The sequence below is a fragment of the Crinia signifera genome, chromosome 9, assembly GCF_055691185.1.
Source record: "Crinia signifera chromosome 9, ASM5569118v1, whole genome shotgun sequence".
In the NCBI taxonomy this organism is placed as follows: Eukaryota; Metazoa; Chordata; class Amphibia; order Anura; family Myobatrachidae; genus Crinia; species Crinia signifera.
In genome coordinates this window covers 126,094,780-126,110,180 of record NC_139225.1, presented here as the reverse complement: position 1 = coordinate 126,110,180, position 15,401 = coordinate 126,094,780, and the positions used below count along the sequence as shown (strand labels likewise).

The 15,401-nt window shown below is 44.6% G+C and overlaps 1 protein-coding gene across 1 annotated transcript in view; it reads right to left on the bottom strand.

Moving 5' to 3' along the window:
• Window positions 1-3,253: 3,253 nt before the first annotated feature.
• LOC146035960 (cytochrome P450 2F3-like) overlaps window positions 3,254-15,401 on the bottom strand; it is a 30,806-nt gene continuing 18,658 nt past the window's right edge. Inside the window, exons 5-10 of the mRNA XM_083159689.1 lie at window positions 13,859-14,019; window positions 12,115-12,291; window positions 11,886-12,027; window positions 10,456-10,643; window positions 4,605-4,746; window positions 3,254-3,555 (exon numbers count right to left, since the gene is read on the bottom strand). Of these exons, the coding sequence (XP_083015815.1) occupies window positions 3,374-3,555; window positions 4,605-4,746; window positions 10,456-10,643; window positions 11,886-12,027; window positions 12,115-12,291; window positions 13,859-14,019 (992 nt within the window). The 3' untranslated portion in view covers window positions 3,254-3,373. The remainder of the gene's footprint in view (window positions 3,556-4,604; window positions 4,747-10,455; window positions 10,644-11,885; window positions 12,028-12,114; window positions 12,292-13,858; window positions 14,020-15,401) is intronic.

The following is a 15,401-nucleotide window of genomic DNA, read 5'->3' as shown; positions in this document are numbered from 1 at the left end:
TATTAGTGCTTCTACTTTACGTTTTCTGATGTACAGTAGCTTTCTCACATGCAAATGACAAATGGCCATGTCTGAGTCTATCTAAATAGAGACACTGTGGATTCAGTGATCCTGGTATTATAAATCAGCCAATCTGACCAAATATTCCTATAACCTAAAACACAACATCCTACAATCAGCCTAGCAAAGATTAGGACATGTGTTTCGCTTGTAGCTTCCTCAAGCTAGTTAGCTTGAGGAAGCTATAAGCGAAACACATGTCCTAATCTTTGCTAGCCATTTATAATATCAGGATACCGCCGGCAGAGGTTCCCTTTCATCAGCGACCATCTCTGGTCACTGATGAAAAGGAGAAACTGAGCAATATATTGCTCAGCCATATATTGCTAGCAATATATGGCTGAGAAATATATCTCCCCGTGTGTACGGGGCTATAGATGGACAAAACCATGTGCACTGCAGGTGGGGAAGATGTTACTTGTGCAGAGAGAATTAGATTTGGGTGGGGTTTTACTTCAAAGTGAGATCTATATTGCAGTATAAAAATAAAGCAGCCAGTATTTACCCTGCACAGAAACAAAATAACTCACACAGATCTAATTCTCTCTGCACATTTTACATCTGCTCTCCTGCAGTGCACATGGTTTTGTCCATTTGAGAAGGATTTTATCAGAAAGAGTGAATTAGAATAAGGCCCATTGTCACAAGGAGAGTGAGTTATGTTCTATACACTGCCTTGCAACTAAAATCTTAAAGCCCCGTACACACGGGGGAGATATATTGCTCAGTTTCTCCTTTTCATCAGCGACCAGAGATGGTCGCTGATAAAAAAGAAACTGCCGGGGTGAGCCTGGCAGTGGAAATCAGCTGGTCGCAGGAGCATGTTCCTGTGACCAGCAATCAGTGGCGTAGCTAGCATGGAGCCACTGGAGCTCAAGCTCCAGGCGCCAGAGGTTGAAATGGCGCCGTGCACTGCTAACGGCACCTGCTCTGTCTTCTCTGCTGTGCCCCCGGCTCACAATATCAGCTGAAGCCACAGCCGGAAACAATGTTTCAATGGTTTTTGTTTTTTTAATTGCTGCAGAGACGAAGACAGCCTTGTCTCCGTCTCTGCACTTTCTGGGGCCACTCTGCTCAGAGCAGCTCAGCCTCAGCTGCTGAGGCTCCTCACAGAGAGCTCAAACAGCACACAGGAGAGCTCAGCTGACCGGATCACACAGACAGGAAGCATGTGCACTGTGCAGGCAGCAGCAGCATCAGCTCCTCTCCCAGCCACTGTGACTGATGTCCTCCTCTTCTCCTCCTCAAAGGTGTTGGTTAGTGCTCCGTGGGTGTGAGGGGCCACTCACTGGCAGTGTGTGCTGCAGTATATGTATGTTTGTAGGTTTATATGCTGTGTGTGTTTATGCATGCTGTATGTGTGTATATGATATGCTGTGTGTGGGTTTTGTGTGTATGCATGCTATTTTTATGTTTGTAGGTATCCTGCATGTGTATGTATGCTGTATTTATGTATGTTGTGTGTCTGTGTATGTGTATATATGTATGCTGTGTGTATGACTTTATGCTGTATGTATGTATGTATGTATGTATGTATGTATGTATGTATGTACTGCATGCTGTGTGTGTATCTATCTATCTCGTGTGTGTAGGTATGCTATGTGTGTGTGTGTATGCATACTGTACATGCTATTTGTGTTTGTGTGTATGTATGTAATGCAATAATGTAATAATTGATTATAGGAAAGTGGGGAGGCCTGCTAAAAATTAGGTGGTGCGGGGGGGGGGCACACACATACCCTTGCTCCGGGCACCATGTCACCTAGCTACACCGCTGCCAGCAATCACTACAGGGATAAAAACGGGAGCGTGCACCCGGCGATTTATCGCCGGTGCACACGCCCATCGCGGGCAATATGGTCGCTCAGCGACCATATTTCCCACGATATTACACAAAATCGCCTCCGTGTGTACACACCTTTACTCTGCTTCTGTCAGCTGACATTTAACAAAACAACTTGTGCAATTTAATGGTGTTTATGAAGTAAGGAGGTTTATTGTTTTACAGACAAACCAAATACTAAAACTGTGATACTGTCCTGGACTATGAAAGTGGGTCATAAGTGATATAAATAAAGAAGAAAATAAATATTATCCTATAATATAATATAGGCACTCTCAGAATAGAAATCAGAATAACATATACTGCTAGAAAGGTATAAGGAGATCATATTATTACTTAGAGAATATCAATAAAGATGATGGAAGTGATCATGTTAACTCAGTAATCCGACACAATCGAAATCATTAAATCTTTAATGAAAATTCAATAAAACTCTGTAACTCTTGTTAAGTAATGCAAATAATTAACAAGTATATAAAAAAAAAAAAACATTCTCCTCAAGAAGTTATTTGAAACTAGACTATTTAACTAAAGAAGAGCAGTCAACCGCTTACAACTACGGGACTAAAATGAAATCAGAGATTCCGGAGAGGCCCAGGTGAGAGTTAGAAGACATGACGCCATATTGTATCATTACAGTCCTGTCACTGCAATACAATGCAGCAGTTCACAACATTGTCAAGGCAAGAACACAATTATATGATAGAAGTGTATGGATCCATGAGAGTAACCTCAAGGGTGATGAGACCAGGAAGGTGGACAGTGGCTACTAATTAGCCTGTCCCAAGCCTGTTGGGGGGACCTGTGTCAACTGCTGAAGTGAGAAAATGTTTCCCTTTGCTGAGCACGATACTGCACTTGTTGGAGAGGCCCGGCACGGCACCAAGACAACTGTTGAGGAGGACAAATGTCCACCTACTGTATTTTTTTATATATATTTTGGGAGGGGATATAACCATACCAATCAGATTTGACCACGTCCTCACTGTACCGAGGCCCTTGTCTGCTTTCTGCGGCCCTGGCTACTTAAATGGGATCCTTAAGAGGCACTACAAAATTTGTGAGTCTCCAGGACATCTAGAAAGTACACAAAAATGCAGCATTTACTGTTTCTGAAATCAGTGGCACTGGAATACCACTGACAAGAGACGTGATAAATATGACCACGAAGCTAAAAAAACAAAATGACCCACTGGGTGAGATTTAATAGGATGAGAGATTCAGAAAGTGAGAGATTTGGGAAGAAATCTCCAGTTTTTCTAAAGCGGCAATCATTTACACGGCAAAATCAAACTGGTTTTGCCATGTAAATGATTGCCGCTTTAAAAAACCTGGAGATTTCTTCCCAAATCTCTTACTTTCTATGTAAAACACAAGAATGTGAACTGTGCAGATCATTTAGATGAAAAAATCATGATGGGTAGGAAGGATGATCCTTGGAACTGATGACCATGGTCTGTTGAATATAGACTAGCGAAGTTCAGCAGTGAGCTGGTAAGTGGGTGGCACGTTGCCCACACCACTGAATTTAGGGGTGAGATCAATCAGATCGGGATGCACGGTGGGCTTGAAATTAAAATGTTGCAGTAAAGTGGTGAAAAATATGAAGAGCTCCGTGCGGGCTAATCCCTCCCCCAGACAGATGCGCCTACCTGGAAAATAAGAAAAATGTTGTTGAAATAATTATAAAAACAGTTACTATAATAGGGTACAAATGTTACAAAAAGTTCTAAATCTCACACAATGTGAAACATAGAGATGGCCTTGCTAGTGCAATCTTGTAATTACAATACCTGTGCTATGAATTATTATCTCGAAGCAAGGCAGACTGAACAAATCAACATTGCGTTCTTAATTTGGAGAACAACTGGTCCAGACTGCACCAGACATTAACAATTCATTTGGTTCTTGATTTCCTTGTATTGTGATTTTGGTGGGTTTGATGGCAGCAGAAAAATCCAGAACAATTCTTAATGTCCAATAGACAATCTAATTGTATTTAGGATAGGACCAGTAAGACATCAATATAAAGTATCTTCAGTGCAGAAATACTGTATCTAGAGTTTTGGGTACTTATCCTGGGCAGTATGTACTAAAACCTATAACATATCTCCCAACATGACCCTCTCCAGGAGGGACACAATGCTCTGTTTCTGGACTTCCCTCTGAATGTATGATTGCCATCATCTGTGCTGAACAGGGTAATTGATAAGAAAGGTGGTTTGCAACACAGGTGATGGCAGTTATTCATTCAGCAGGAAGTCCAGAAACAGAGTATTATGTCCCTCCTGGAGAGGGTCATGTTGGGAGGTATGCTATAATGTGACAAAAACCCCCAAATTTTAATTTATCACTTTATATGGTATTTTCCATATGTGCCAAGTTTCAGAAAGCAATAGATTCTTGAACTGGTGGGTAACGACATCTGTAGCTGATGTTATCCAATAGAAGCCTATGGGCCACCGTTTTACTCTGCTCAAGGTAAGAATTACTCCTGGGTCCTAAAACCATTAGTCCACTGATCACAAAGGATCCCTGATCGAGAGAGCTTTCCTTTTAAATGAAGGATTTCAAGATTTGCCACTACATGTGATTATCACCTGCATTTTTATTTTAATAATTCATTTTGTTCTGAATAAGGATTTTGGTTAATGTGCAACTCCCTGTTTAATCTGTAATAAGCAGAAAATAGCATCTGTACCTGTGGAGAAAGGCATAAAAGCATCATTGTTCTTGAAAAGATTCTTCTCATCCAGGAAATTATCAGGGTTGAACATATGCGGCTCTTTGAATTTCTCAGGGTCCGTGTGAACAGAGGACAGCACTGGGATAACGTTTGTGCCCTGGGGAGGAAATATTTATAATTAGTATCTCTTATTTGACCAGTTACTCATCTTATTAACAAAAATGTGGCTGAGTATTATGTATATCAGTGATTTTCAACCTTTTTGCGGCACACTAAATAAGATTTTAAAATTGCCAATGCACACCATGAGATCCCCACAGGGCAAAACACATTGGCCCCCACAGGCAAAAAAAAAAACATTGTCAGGAGCCGTGGTCGCAGCTCTCCTTCCCCTGCTGCTGATCCTTGAGCGCTGGTCCCGGCTGTTGCTAGATGTCTGAGGCATCAGAGCATGTCCGGGTCTGGGCTTCCGTTGGGGGACGGCAGCGCTGCGGCAGTTGCTGGCCAACCTGGATGCCTCCCTCCGCCTGCAGACCCGCTTTTGCAGCGGTTGCCTAGGCGACGAGCACGCCAGGCAGCCTCTGTCTCCGCGTGTTAGGCAGGCTGCTGATGCAACACGCAGCTGCATTCATTAATTACCTCCAGCAGGGCACTTGTTGTTATTGGTCAGGGAAGCCTTTTTTAAACACTATGGGGGCAGGCCAATGCCGGTTTTAGAGTTTGGTGTGGAGAACTCTCTGTCTGCTCTGCAAATGTATCTGGTCCCTGTTGCAGTTACCATTGGCTTACTATGTCCAGAGTTAATGCCTGCCTGGTCTCCTGCAGTACTAAATGCAGTGTCTATTCATGTAATCCATTAACATCTTGCAAAATAGAGTGTCCAGTGTTTCTCTGTTAGTTAAAGGGCCATCACCATTTTTAGCAGGTTCTTAGCCTGTCATTTGTGTGATTCTTGTTTCACTTGTATGTCATATATGTTTACGTGGTTCATTAATCTAGCACTTATTACACTTATTGCAGTCCTTTACACTGTGTTATTCACTTTAGTAAGATTCTAGCCAGCACTTATACTTTAGCCCCATTCCTCTGTCCCTTATCATTTGTTTAGTTCTGTAGTTAGGGTAGTTCCCTCAATAGCTACCGGTAGCTCACTCCGGTTCCCCCGGTTCAGTCTACACTTTCATCTGTCGACATAAGTCCTGGCGGCATACTAGTACCGGTAGACATAATCAGTCTTAAGGGAACAGGGCGGGGGCCTGGGTGACTACCCAGAAGACTCCAAGAAGATTGTCAGCTCTCATCCACTAATTCTCACAGGCCCTGGGAGGCTCCTCTTCATGCCCATTGGTTCACCTCAGTCCTCCAGTCCCCTTCGGTGACATCAGGCTCCTGTTCCTCTTATGGTGAGCATAACAAACATATTGGCGCCCATATAAAAAACAATCACACTGGTCCCCACAGGTAACACAATTTAAATACATTGTCCCATTACATGTAAAGAAGAGACCAGTAAATAACAGCTGAACTGGTGGTGGCTCTAAACTGTTTGGCCATCTGTAGATCTGGGGGCACAACAGCTCAAGGCACACTAGTGTGCCACGGCACAGTGGTTGAAAAACACTGCTGTAATATGTAGCACCTATCCTTGGGGTAAATTTACTAAGATGGGAGTTCTATTGAAGATGGGATCAAATTCTGCTTTTTATTTGCTTATTACCTTCTAGAAGATAATAGATATAATGTGATTGGTTGCTATGGGTAACATCCCATCTTCAATAGAACTCCCATTACCCCTAAATTTATCCTTTTCAGCAGGACACTCTGCGCCACAAGGATCTTGTACACAGGCTCCTATGGGCCTCCCACATATTAGTAAATTTACCCCCCTTGTGTATTATTACCTATTTCCCTATACACCGGGCCTTCCAAACTCTATGTGGCTAAGACCCGATCGCTGGGCCAAATAAAATCCCACCCCGTGCACGGCTGCAAATCCAATCGCAGCTGTGCGAAGAGGGGGGAAATTAATTTGAAACCCCCCACCCCCCTCCGGTACACTGCCGTGTAAGCTGAGACTTACTCGGCGTTGCAAAGGCTGTGGGAGATAGGGACCTCTAATGATGTCAGTGCCCCTCCCAGGGGCATACAGAATGTAAATACAAAGGTGATACAAAATGTGAAGGTGGCTCTGCCCATAAGAGCTTACTAACATAGAGGTAATTATACAAAGTATACAATATATAATTCACAAGTGAGAAAGATCACCTGTCCATTAAATCACATCTACTACTGTAAAACTCAATGGTCCATAAGAACTTCCTGCCAGTATACTGTCATGAAATTATATACAGCAAAGGCACAATGTGCAGGGATGTGCAGTCAGGGGAGGCAGGGGGGAAGTGCCTCCCCTGTCATTTGTCCGTAATGATTAACATAATAAAATAATACAAAGTAAATACTTATGACACATATTGGGCCAGATTCTGGTTCAATTGCAAAAGTAAATTCTCTCTATTGTACACTGCAAATAGATTACAATGTACACTGCAATATAGATATCTGTACAAACACCACCCAAATCTAACTCTCTGCACATGTTACATCTGTGCAGATGGGTTTGTCCATTAAAGAGAAAATTTGCTTTTGCAAGTGAACTATCCCTTACCTACTGTCCTGTGTCTTTTTCACCCCATCCCTACTGCCCTGTGTCTCTCTACCCCCTCCCTACCACCCTGCATCTCTCTACCCATTCTCTGTCACCCTGCATCTCACTACCACCTCCTTACTGCCCTGCATCTCACTATCCCTTCCTTACCACTCTGTGTCTCACTATAACCTCCTTACCACCCTGCATCTTTCACCCCAGCCCTACATCTCACTTCCTCTCCCTACTGTCCTGCGTCCCCTCTTCACCACCCTGCATCTCTCTATCCCCTCCCTTCTGCTCTGCATCTCACTATCTCCTCACTACTGCCCTGATTCTTACTGTAACCACCCTACTACCCTGCATCCCTCAATCCTGTCCCTACTGCCTTGTGTATCTCTAAGACCTCCGTAACGCCCTGCATCTCTTTACCCTCCATATATATAAATATGTGTAAGGGGCATTATTGTGTGGCGTATAGTCTAAGCGGCATTATTGTGCATGGCATAATGTGTAAGGGGCATTACTGGGGGAGGGGCTGTCTATTTGATCAGCCCTGGACCCCATAATTTCTAGTGGCTGCCTTGCTGCACGTCCCCTTGCCCCACGGCCTGGGCTCACAGTGCCTCACCAATCACTGTGCTCACCGCATGCCACTCACTTCAGGTGCTGAGGAACTCTACTTATATACTACGCTCAGTGCTGGAACTGTGGGACTGATTCGTGTTTGTAAGTGTAGCAAAAAAAAAACAAGCAACTTTGAAAACCTATTTTGCACTGCAGGTGGGGCAGATGTAATGTGCACAAAGAGTTAGTGGTAAATTTTATTAAAACGTCAGATTCTGTCAATGAGTAACTCGGCTGGTTATGAACAGGATCGGGTCGGTTTTGTGTCTGAGAATGCAATTTATTGAATACTTGCCTACCTTCCCGGAATGGCCGGTAGGCTCCCAAAAACTGGGCCCCCCTTCCGCCCCCCCTGGAAGGTTGGATAAGCTTCCCACACCCCCCTCCGGTACACTGCCGTGTAAGCTGAGACTTACTCGGCGTTGCAAAGGCTGTGGGAGATAGGGACCTCTAATGATGTCAGTGCCCCTCCCAGGGGCATACAGAATGTAAATACAAAGGTGATACAAAATGTGAAGGTGGCTCTGCCCATAAGAGCTTACTAACATAGAGGTAATTATACAAAGTATACAATATATAATTCACAAGTGAGAAAGATCACCTGTCCATTAAATCACATCTACTACTGTAAAACTCAATGGTCCATAAGAACTTCCTGCCAGTATACTGTCATGAAATTATATACAGCAAAGGCACAATGTGCAGGGATGTGCAGTCAGGGGAGGCAGGGGGGAAGTGCCTCCCCTGTCATTTGTCCGTAATGATTAACATAATAAAATAATACAAAGTAAATACTTATGACACATATTGGGCCAGATTCTGGTTCAATTGCAAAAGTAAATTCTCTCTATTGTACACTGCAAATAGATTACAATGTACACTGCAATATAGATATCTGTACAAACACCACCCAAATCTAACTCTCTGCACATGTTACATCTGTGCAGATGGGTTTGTCCATTAAAGAGAAAATTTGCTTTTGCAAGTGAACTATCCCTTACCTACTGTCCTGTGTCTTTTTCACCCCATCCCTACTGCCCTGTGTCTCTCTACCCCCTCCCTACCACCCTGCATCTCTCTACCCATTCTCTGTCACCCTGCATCTCACTACCACCTCCTTACTGCCCTGCATCTCACTATCCCTTCCTTACCACCCTGTGTCTCACTATAACCTCCTTACCACCCTGCATCTTTCACCCCAGCCCTACATCTCACTTCCTCTCCCTACTGTCCTGCGTCCCCTCTTCACCACCCTGCATCTCTCTATCCCCTCCCTTCTGCTCTGCATCTCACTATCTCCTCACTACTGCCCTGATTCTTACTGTAACCACCCTACTACCCTGCATCCCTCAATCCTGTCCCTACTGCCTTGTGTATCTCTAAGACCTCCGTAACGCCCTGCATCTCTTTACCCTCCATATATATAAATATGTGTAAGGGGCATTATTGTGTGGCGTATAGTCTAAGCGGCATTATTGTGCATGGCATAATGTGTAAGGGGCATTACTGGGGGAGGGGCTGTCTATTTGATCAGCCCTGGACCCCATAATTTCTAGTGGCTGCCTTGCTGCACGTCCCCTTGCCCCACGGCCTGGGCTCACAGTGCCTCACCAATCACTGTGCTCACCGTATGCCACTCACTTCAGGTGCTGAGGAACTCTACTTATATACTACGCTCAGTGCTGGAACTGTGGGACTGATTCATGTTTGTAAGTGTAGCAAAAAAAAAACAAGCAACTTTGAAAACCTATTTTGCACTGCAGGTGGGGCAGATGTAATGTGCACAAAGAGTTAGTGGTAAATTTTATTAAAACGTCAGATTCTGTCAATGAGTAACTCGGCTGGTTATGAACAGGATCGGGTCGGTTTTGTGTCTGAGAATGCAGTTTATTGAATACTTGCCTACCTTCCCGGAATGGCCGGTAGGCTCCCAAAAACTGGGCCCCCCTTCCGCCCCCCCTGGAAGGTTGGATAAGCTTCCCACATGACCATGGATCCCCCGTATTCCCCCAATGCAAATCTTGTAATCTTAGCCCCACCCCCTCCACTTACACCTGCAAAATGTGGTATTTTCTATAATGGGGAAGGACTTGAGTACTCAGGGCTCCGTCTCCACCCCATAACTGCTGCTGAACGTCTCCTCTTGGGCTTTTCCTAGAGAGGAGAACTGAAGCTGCAGAGTCCTCACGATGCCGATGGTGAAGTGATTCGTATTTGGCTGCCGGGTTTACCACCAGCCAAATACGGCTGACCATGAAGCATTGCAGGAATCAGTCAGGCCTAATAGACCTTGCCTAAATCAAGACTTCATGATGAATTACAACCAATACCAAACAAAGTAGGTTGGCGCAAATCTCTACTTACAGTACACTATCCATGAGCTATCTGCTTACTGCCATTGCACATGAGGGAATGGGGGTTTTACATTACTGTACCTCATCATCCACAATGACTCTCTAGTTATTCTCTGTGATTATATTATACTTCTGCTCGCACATAACATTCCATGATAGAAGTATGCTACATTATAATGTGTTAGTTTGCCCTTTCTCCTTTTCTATATGTTACAGTGTCCCTGTGGGATACACCTCTCACCTTAGGTAGCATGTATCCTCTAAAGTAGGTGTCACATATTACAGCATGCGGCAGACTCAGCGGTATTATACTGGTGAAGCGTTGTATCTCATGGATCACTGCATCAGTGTACGGCATCTTGCTGCGATCCTCCACTGCCGGGCATCGGTTTCTTCCAATCACATTGTCTATCTCTTTGTGAACTTTTTCTGGTAGACACAGAGAGGTGCATGTGAATTTCACAATAAGGACACACAGTTCCACACAACTGTGTCATTTAAAGATTTAAAACTAAAGTACAACTTCACCCACTGTGAGAATTCACAGAATTTAACTTAAAAGAAAAATATGTATTTGTCACGGTAGGAGAACAAGGTCTAATTCTCTTTTATTGATTCTAAAGGCTCACTGATTTAAAAGAGATGATATTATAGGTTTATATAAAATAAATTATAGTATGTCTTTTCTTATAAGTAATGACTCTTAAAATTACATTGAATGAGACGTTCTTTCCATATACAGTACATGTTGTAATGACATGGGGTAATTAGCTTGGTACCGGGGTGTATTGGTTCAATGTCCAAGCGGTGAAATCAGGATCCACTGATTGGTTTTTCAGTAAGTAAATGAAGTAATGAAACTTTACTGGTAGCATTCAACACACATGAAGAAAATAACAAACACCTCAGAGAACTGGCTCACTTCATCACCCCTTACTAACCTGGGGCACTAGTTGCGGAGCTTGTGGTCCACACGCAATGCTGTGAGATTTGCAGCATTGCGTGTGGATGAAATGGCGCTCAACGCCCGCATGGCCGCCCCCACCCCCCTCGATTGCCGCATTAAAAATACATGAGAACTCTGACACTCTATTACTCCTCCCCAGTATCTAATAAAATGAATGTAAAGATGAGAAGATCCCTCCAAAAGTTAAATGAGCTGATAGAGGGACACAGTACATAGCTTCCTGCACACTGAACCTTTTTTTTTAATCCATGTCGCCCTGAACTCTGGACCAGAGAAATATACTTGGCAGAATATGGATGGGCATAGCTTTTCTTGGTCCGTCTGCCTCCTATGGAGACATTCCCGCGTCCCTCCCACGGCCGGCAGTGTCCCGCTGCGGGGGGAGTCGTCGTCCCCCGTCACACATGAATAGCACAGTGTCTATTCCTGTAGCCAGAGGGGCTGGGGGCAGAACCAGCATCTCACGGAGCTGCTGGGCATGCCCCCACAGTGACAGAAAATGGGAACGTGGCCTCGCAGCAGTGCCACGAGTATAGGCCACACCCCCTTCTCGCTAGGCCACGCCCACAAGGCTGGTATGTACTAGACCATCATAAACGTTGTCATTCCCACTGATGGCTGCTATTGCTTTGTATACTGTCTGTAACTAATCCTGTTGCTGTAATAACAATGTCTGAGCAAATGTTAATTTGTGACCTCTGTACCCGTAACATCTGGATATTTCATCAGGATAAGGATCCCATATCTCAGGGTGGTGCTCACAGTCTCTGTTCCCCCAAAGAACAAGTTTAGTGTCGTCATCACGAGCGTTTCTGTGTTGAAGTTGCTCCCCGTATTCCCTTGCTCCTGGATAGTGAAATATGAATATTTAAATATTTTTTTTATATTTTTTTGAAAAACAGACAATCTGCTAAGTCTGCAATTAGTACTTACCTTCTGCATCTTGGTAAGAAAGCAGTCAATCAGGTCTCGTGGGCAATCGGCCTGAAACGTCTTCTCGTGGCCTCTGATAGTGTCCAGCACAAACGATTTCATCTTTTCAAAATTACGGAAAATACGGTTGTGTGGCCCCGGCAAATAGTTCATTATTCCTGGGAACATGTTGTAAAACTGCACAGGGCCAAAATAACAATGTACAGCTTGTTGTGAGACCAGTCATAAACACAAAGATACAATATCACTATATATCAATATCACAACTATAATCAATATCACAACCCTTTAATACTACTCGCATCTAGGGAATATCACCTGAGCATGCAGAGGCAAAACAACTCGCAAAGGAGTTATTATGATGTAAATGAGCAGTAACATACAGTATTTCTGCATTGTTTAATACATGCAATGTAGCTATTCTCCAAATATTAATGACTTATGCTGTGTACACATGGTTTGCTTCAGCGTAATTTTCAATTCGATTTGGACTATATAGTCGAAATCAAATCGAAAATGACACTGAATCGCTGAGATCGGATCCCGATGTGTGACTCCTCGGCTTCGGCATCGAAAGCAGAAAGAGACTTGCAGTGGCGTAACTACAGTCCCGCAGCCCCCGCGGTGGTGGGGAGGCGCTAAGAGGGTGTGGGCGCCGGGGGGGGGGGGGGGTGGCGGGCTGCAGGACTATTATTACTCACTGCCTTTAGCTGCCGGCGCTTCTGTCTGTGCTGGGCCCTGGGCCCGGCTCTCTCAGCTACTGCTGCAGCGCTGCTAATACAAAAAAGTGACACTCGGAAAATGGCTGCCCCCTTACTGCAGACAGTTTTTAGTCTGCTGTATAGGGGCAGCCATTTTCCAAGTGTCACTTTTCATTAGCAGCAGTAGCCGGGAGAGCCGGGACACGGCGCAGACAGATGCAGCAGGAGGTAACCCCCCTGCCATAACCCGGCTCCCACCAGCCCACCCCGGCTCTCCTCCGCTGGCTGACTGCTGTTCCACCACGTGGCTGCACTGAAAGTGACAGGACGCCAGAACTCACCAGATGCCAGCGTATCTGAGCGGAGCAGCAGTGCCTTGGCAGTGAACACTTCCTGCTGTGGCGGCGCGGGGGGGGGGGCTTGCGTTTTGGGGTTTTTTAAAGGTTGTTTACCCTGGGGGGGGGGGGGTTGTGTGGTGATTGGGCCCTTTTCGGTCCTGGTGTGGACCGATACTGATCCGATGCGCGGTCCCGCGGGCCGGTCGGTTGTTCTCCAGATCCTACCTGCTGCAGGTAGGATCTGAAGAATGACCATACTCCCGGGTGCGGGTCGCCATTGGATCGGACCCGCTCACGGTGCACATCCTGAGCGGGTCGTGCCTCCCCCGTGTCATCGTGAGCGGGTCGGAAGAAACACTGAAGACCCGCCCACGATGTCGTCCTGGTGTGTACCCCACATAATGCCTGTCTCCAGCATCCATGTGCATTGTACATTCATCATTTTAGTAATGCGAATAAGTTGTCACAATATCAATTGCATGCCAAACAGGGCTATCTGGTGCGATAGGCGAATAAGGAAATATTTGTAGTACAACCCATTAACTTGCAACCTTGAATTTAGGCTCTGTGTGAGCTACAATAATTCCGGAACTTTCTTTTTTACATCACAAAATTAGTTTCATTATTTGTGCACTGAATTATGAGTTTTGGGAGCTATCTTGACAAGCGGCAGACACAATGATAGGAATAGGTCTATGCTCTTACTTTTCCCCAGCCGGAACTGAATATTTGGAAGTTGTCATTGATGAGTTCAAGAAGTGTCAGAAATTTCTTGTCTTCGTATTCAAACCGTTTCCCAAAAACAATGGAGCAGATGACATTGGAGACAGCACGACTCAAGAAGAAGGTTACATCAAAGGGTGTTTCTATAGGTGGACAAAAGTGACTGAGTAAACATGACAACTTACATGAAGAGAGTGTGATTATACAAGAAACTCCAGATTCAAGGTTAGAGTTTTTTTTTCTTTTACAGATTTTATAGAAAATTATATTATACCCCTATAAGTTACATTCTCAAGGTAAAAACGAATTTAGGAGAAACGTCTTCATTTTGAAAATGATAAATGTGTGATGTGAAAATTATAATTGTGATTATATTGGGCCTCATTCAGCATTGATAGCTTATAGTGATATTTTCGCAGATGCGTCCGCAAATACCGAACCACAGTTTTTTTCATGTGCTTCCACTAATCTGCTCAAGAACCGGGCTGGAGGTGGTCATCGTCTACATCAGATACCCACCCAAAAAATGACTGGGCACACCTGCGTTTTCACAAATACACCCAGAAAACACCACGTTTCCTTCCCTAACCGCCGGCTTACTGTCAATGGCATTGACTGCCCTATGACAGCTATGCTTACGGATTTGTTTCACTATTGCGCAATTCAAGACATTCGATAATCACTTGATTTGCAAAAAGCACATAGGTCCCGATTCAGCCTCAGTCGTTCAGTTGCAAATTCGCAGCCCTAGCTATTATCGAATGGCTGCGCATGCTACAGATCGTAGTGCATTTGGGTGAGCCTTATGTGCTAACAAAACCGGCGATGGCGGTGGCCTCCTTCCCCCCATGGCCTTTGCAGCGTTGAGTATGTCTAGATTTGCTCAGTGGCTGCACATTGCTGGGGACGGGATTCATTCGATAGTGGGTGATTACGCTAGAATGTCATTCACAGCCGTGCACAGTTGCAGGTTTTGCCTCTGGCGGGGTGGCGGCAGTCAAAAGGTCGACATGACTTTTAAAAAAAAATCACCGAATGTTGACATGGACACCATCAAAAGAGTGCCACGTCCCCTCGCCCTTTGGGCACGGTGCCTTGCTGCGCTTGGCACACTGTTCTATTCCTCCTCCACCCGCTAGTGGATGGTAGGGCATGTAATACCCGGCTCAAATTAAAAAAAATGTGAAAAACTCATGTCGACCTTTTGACTGTTGATCTTGACATTGTCAACCTAATGCTTGTGTCAACCTTCCAACCCTGTCGACCTTATCTATGTGTCGACCTTCAATGGTCGACCCAATGCATGTTAACCCAAGAAAACTTTCGAAAATAGTTGTCTCTCACTTACAGTAGGTGGAGCTATAAACCGTGTCCAGACATCATTGAACTATTGGTTTGAATCCAATATAATCCAGCAGTTTAAATTGAATATACACAATCCATAGCTCCCAGCATGACACATTGAAGGAGGGACAAAGGACCTTATTCTAATCTAATCGGTCCGCCACGCATTGGCACGGGGCAA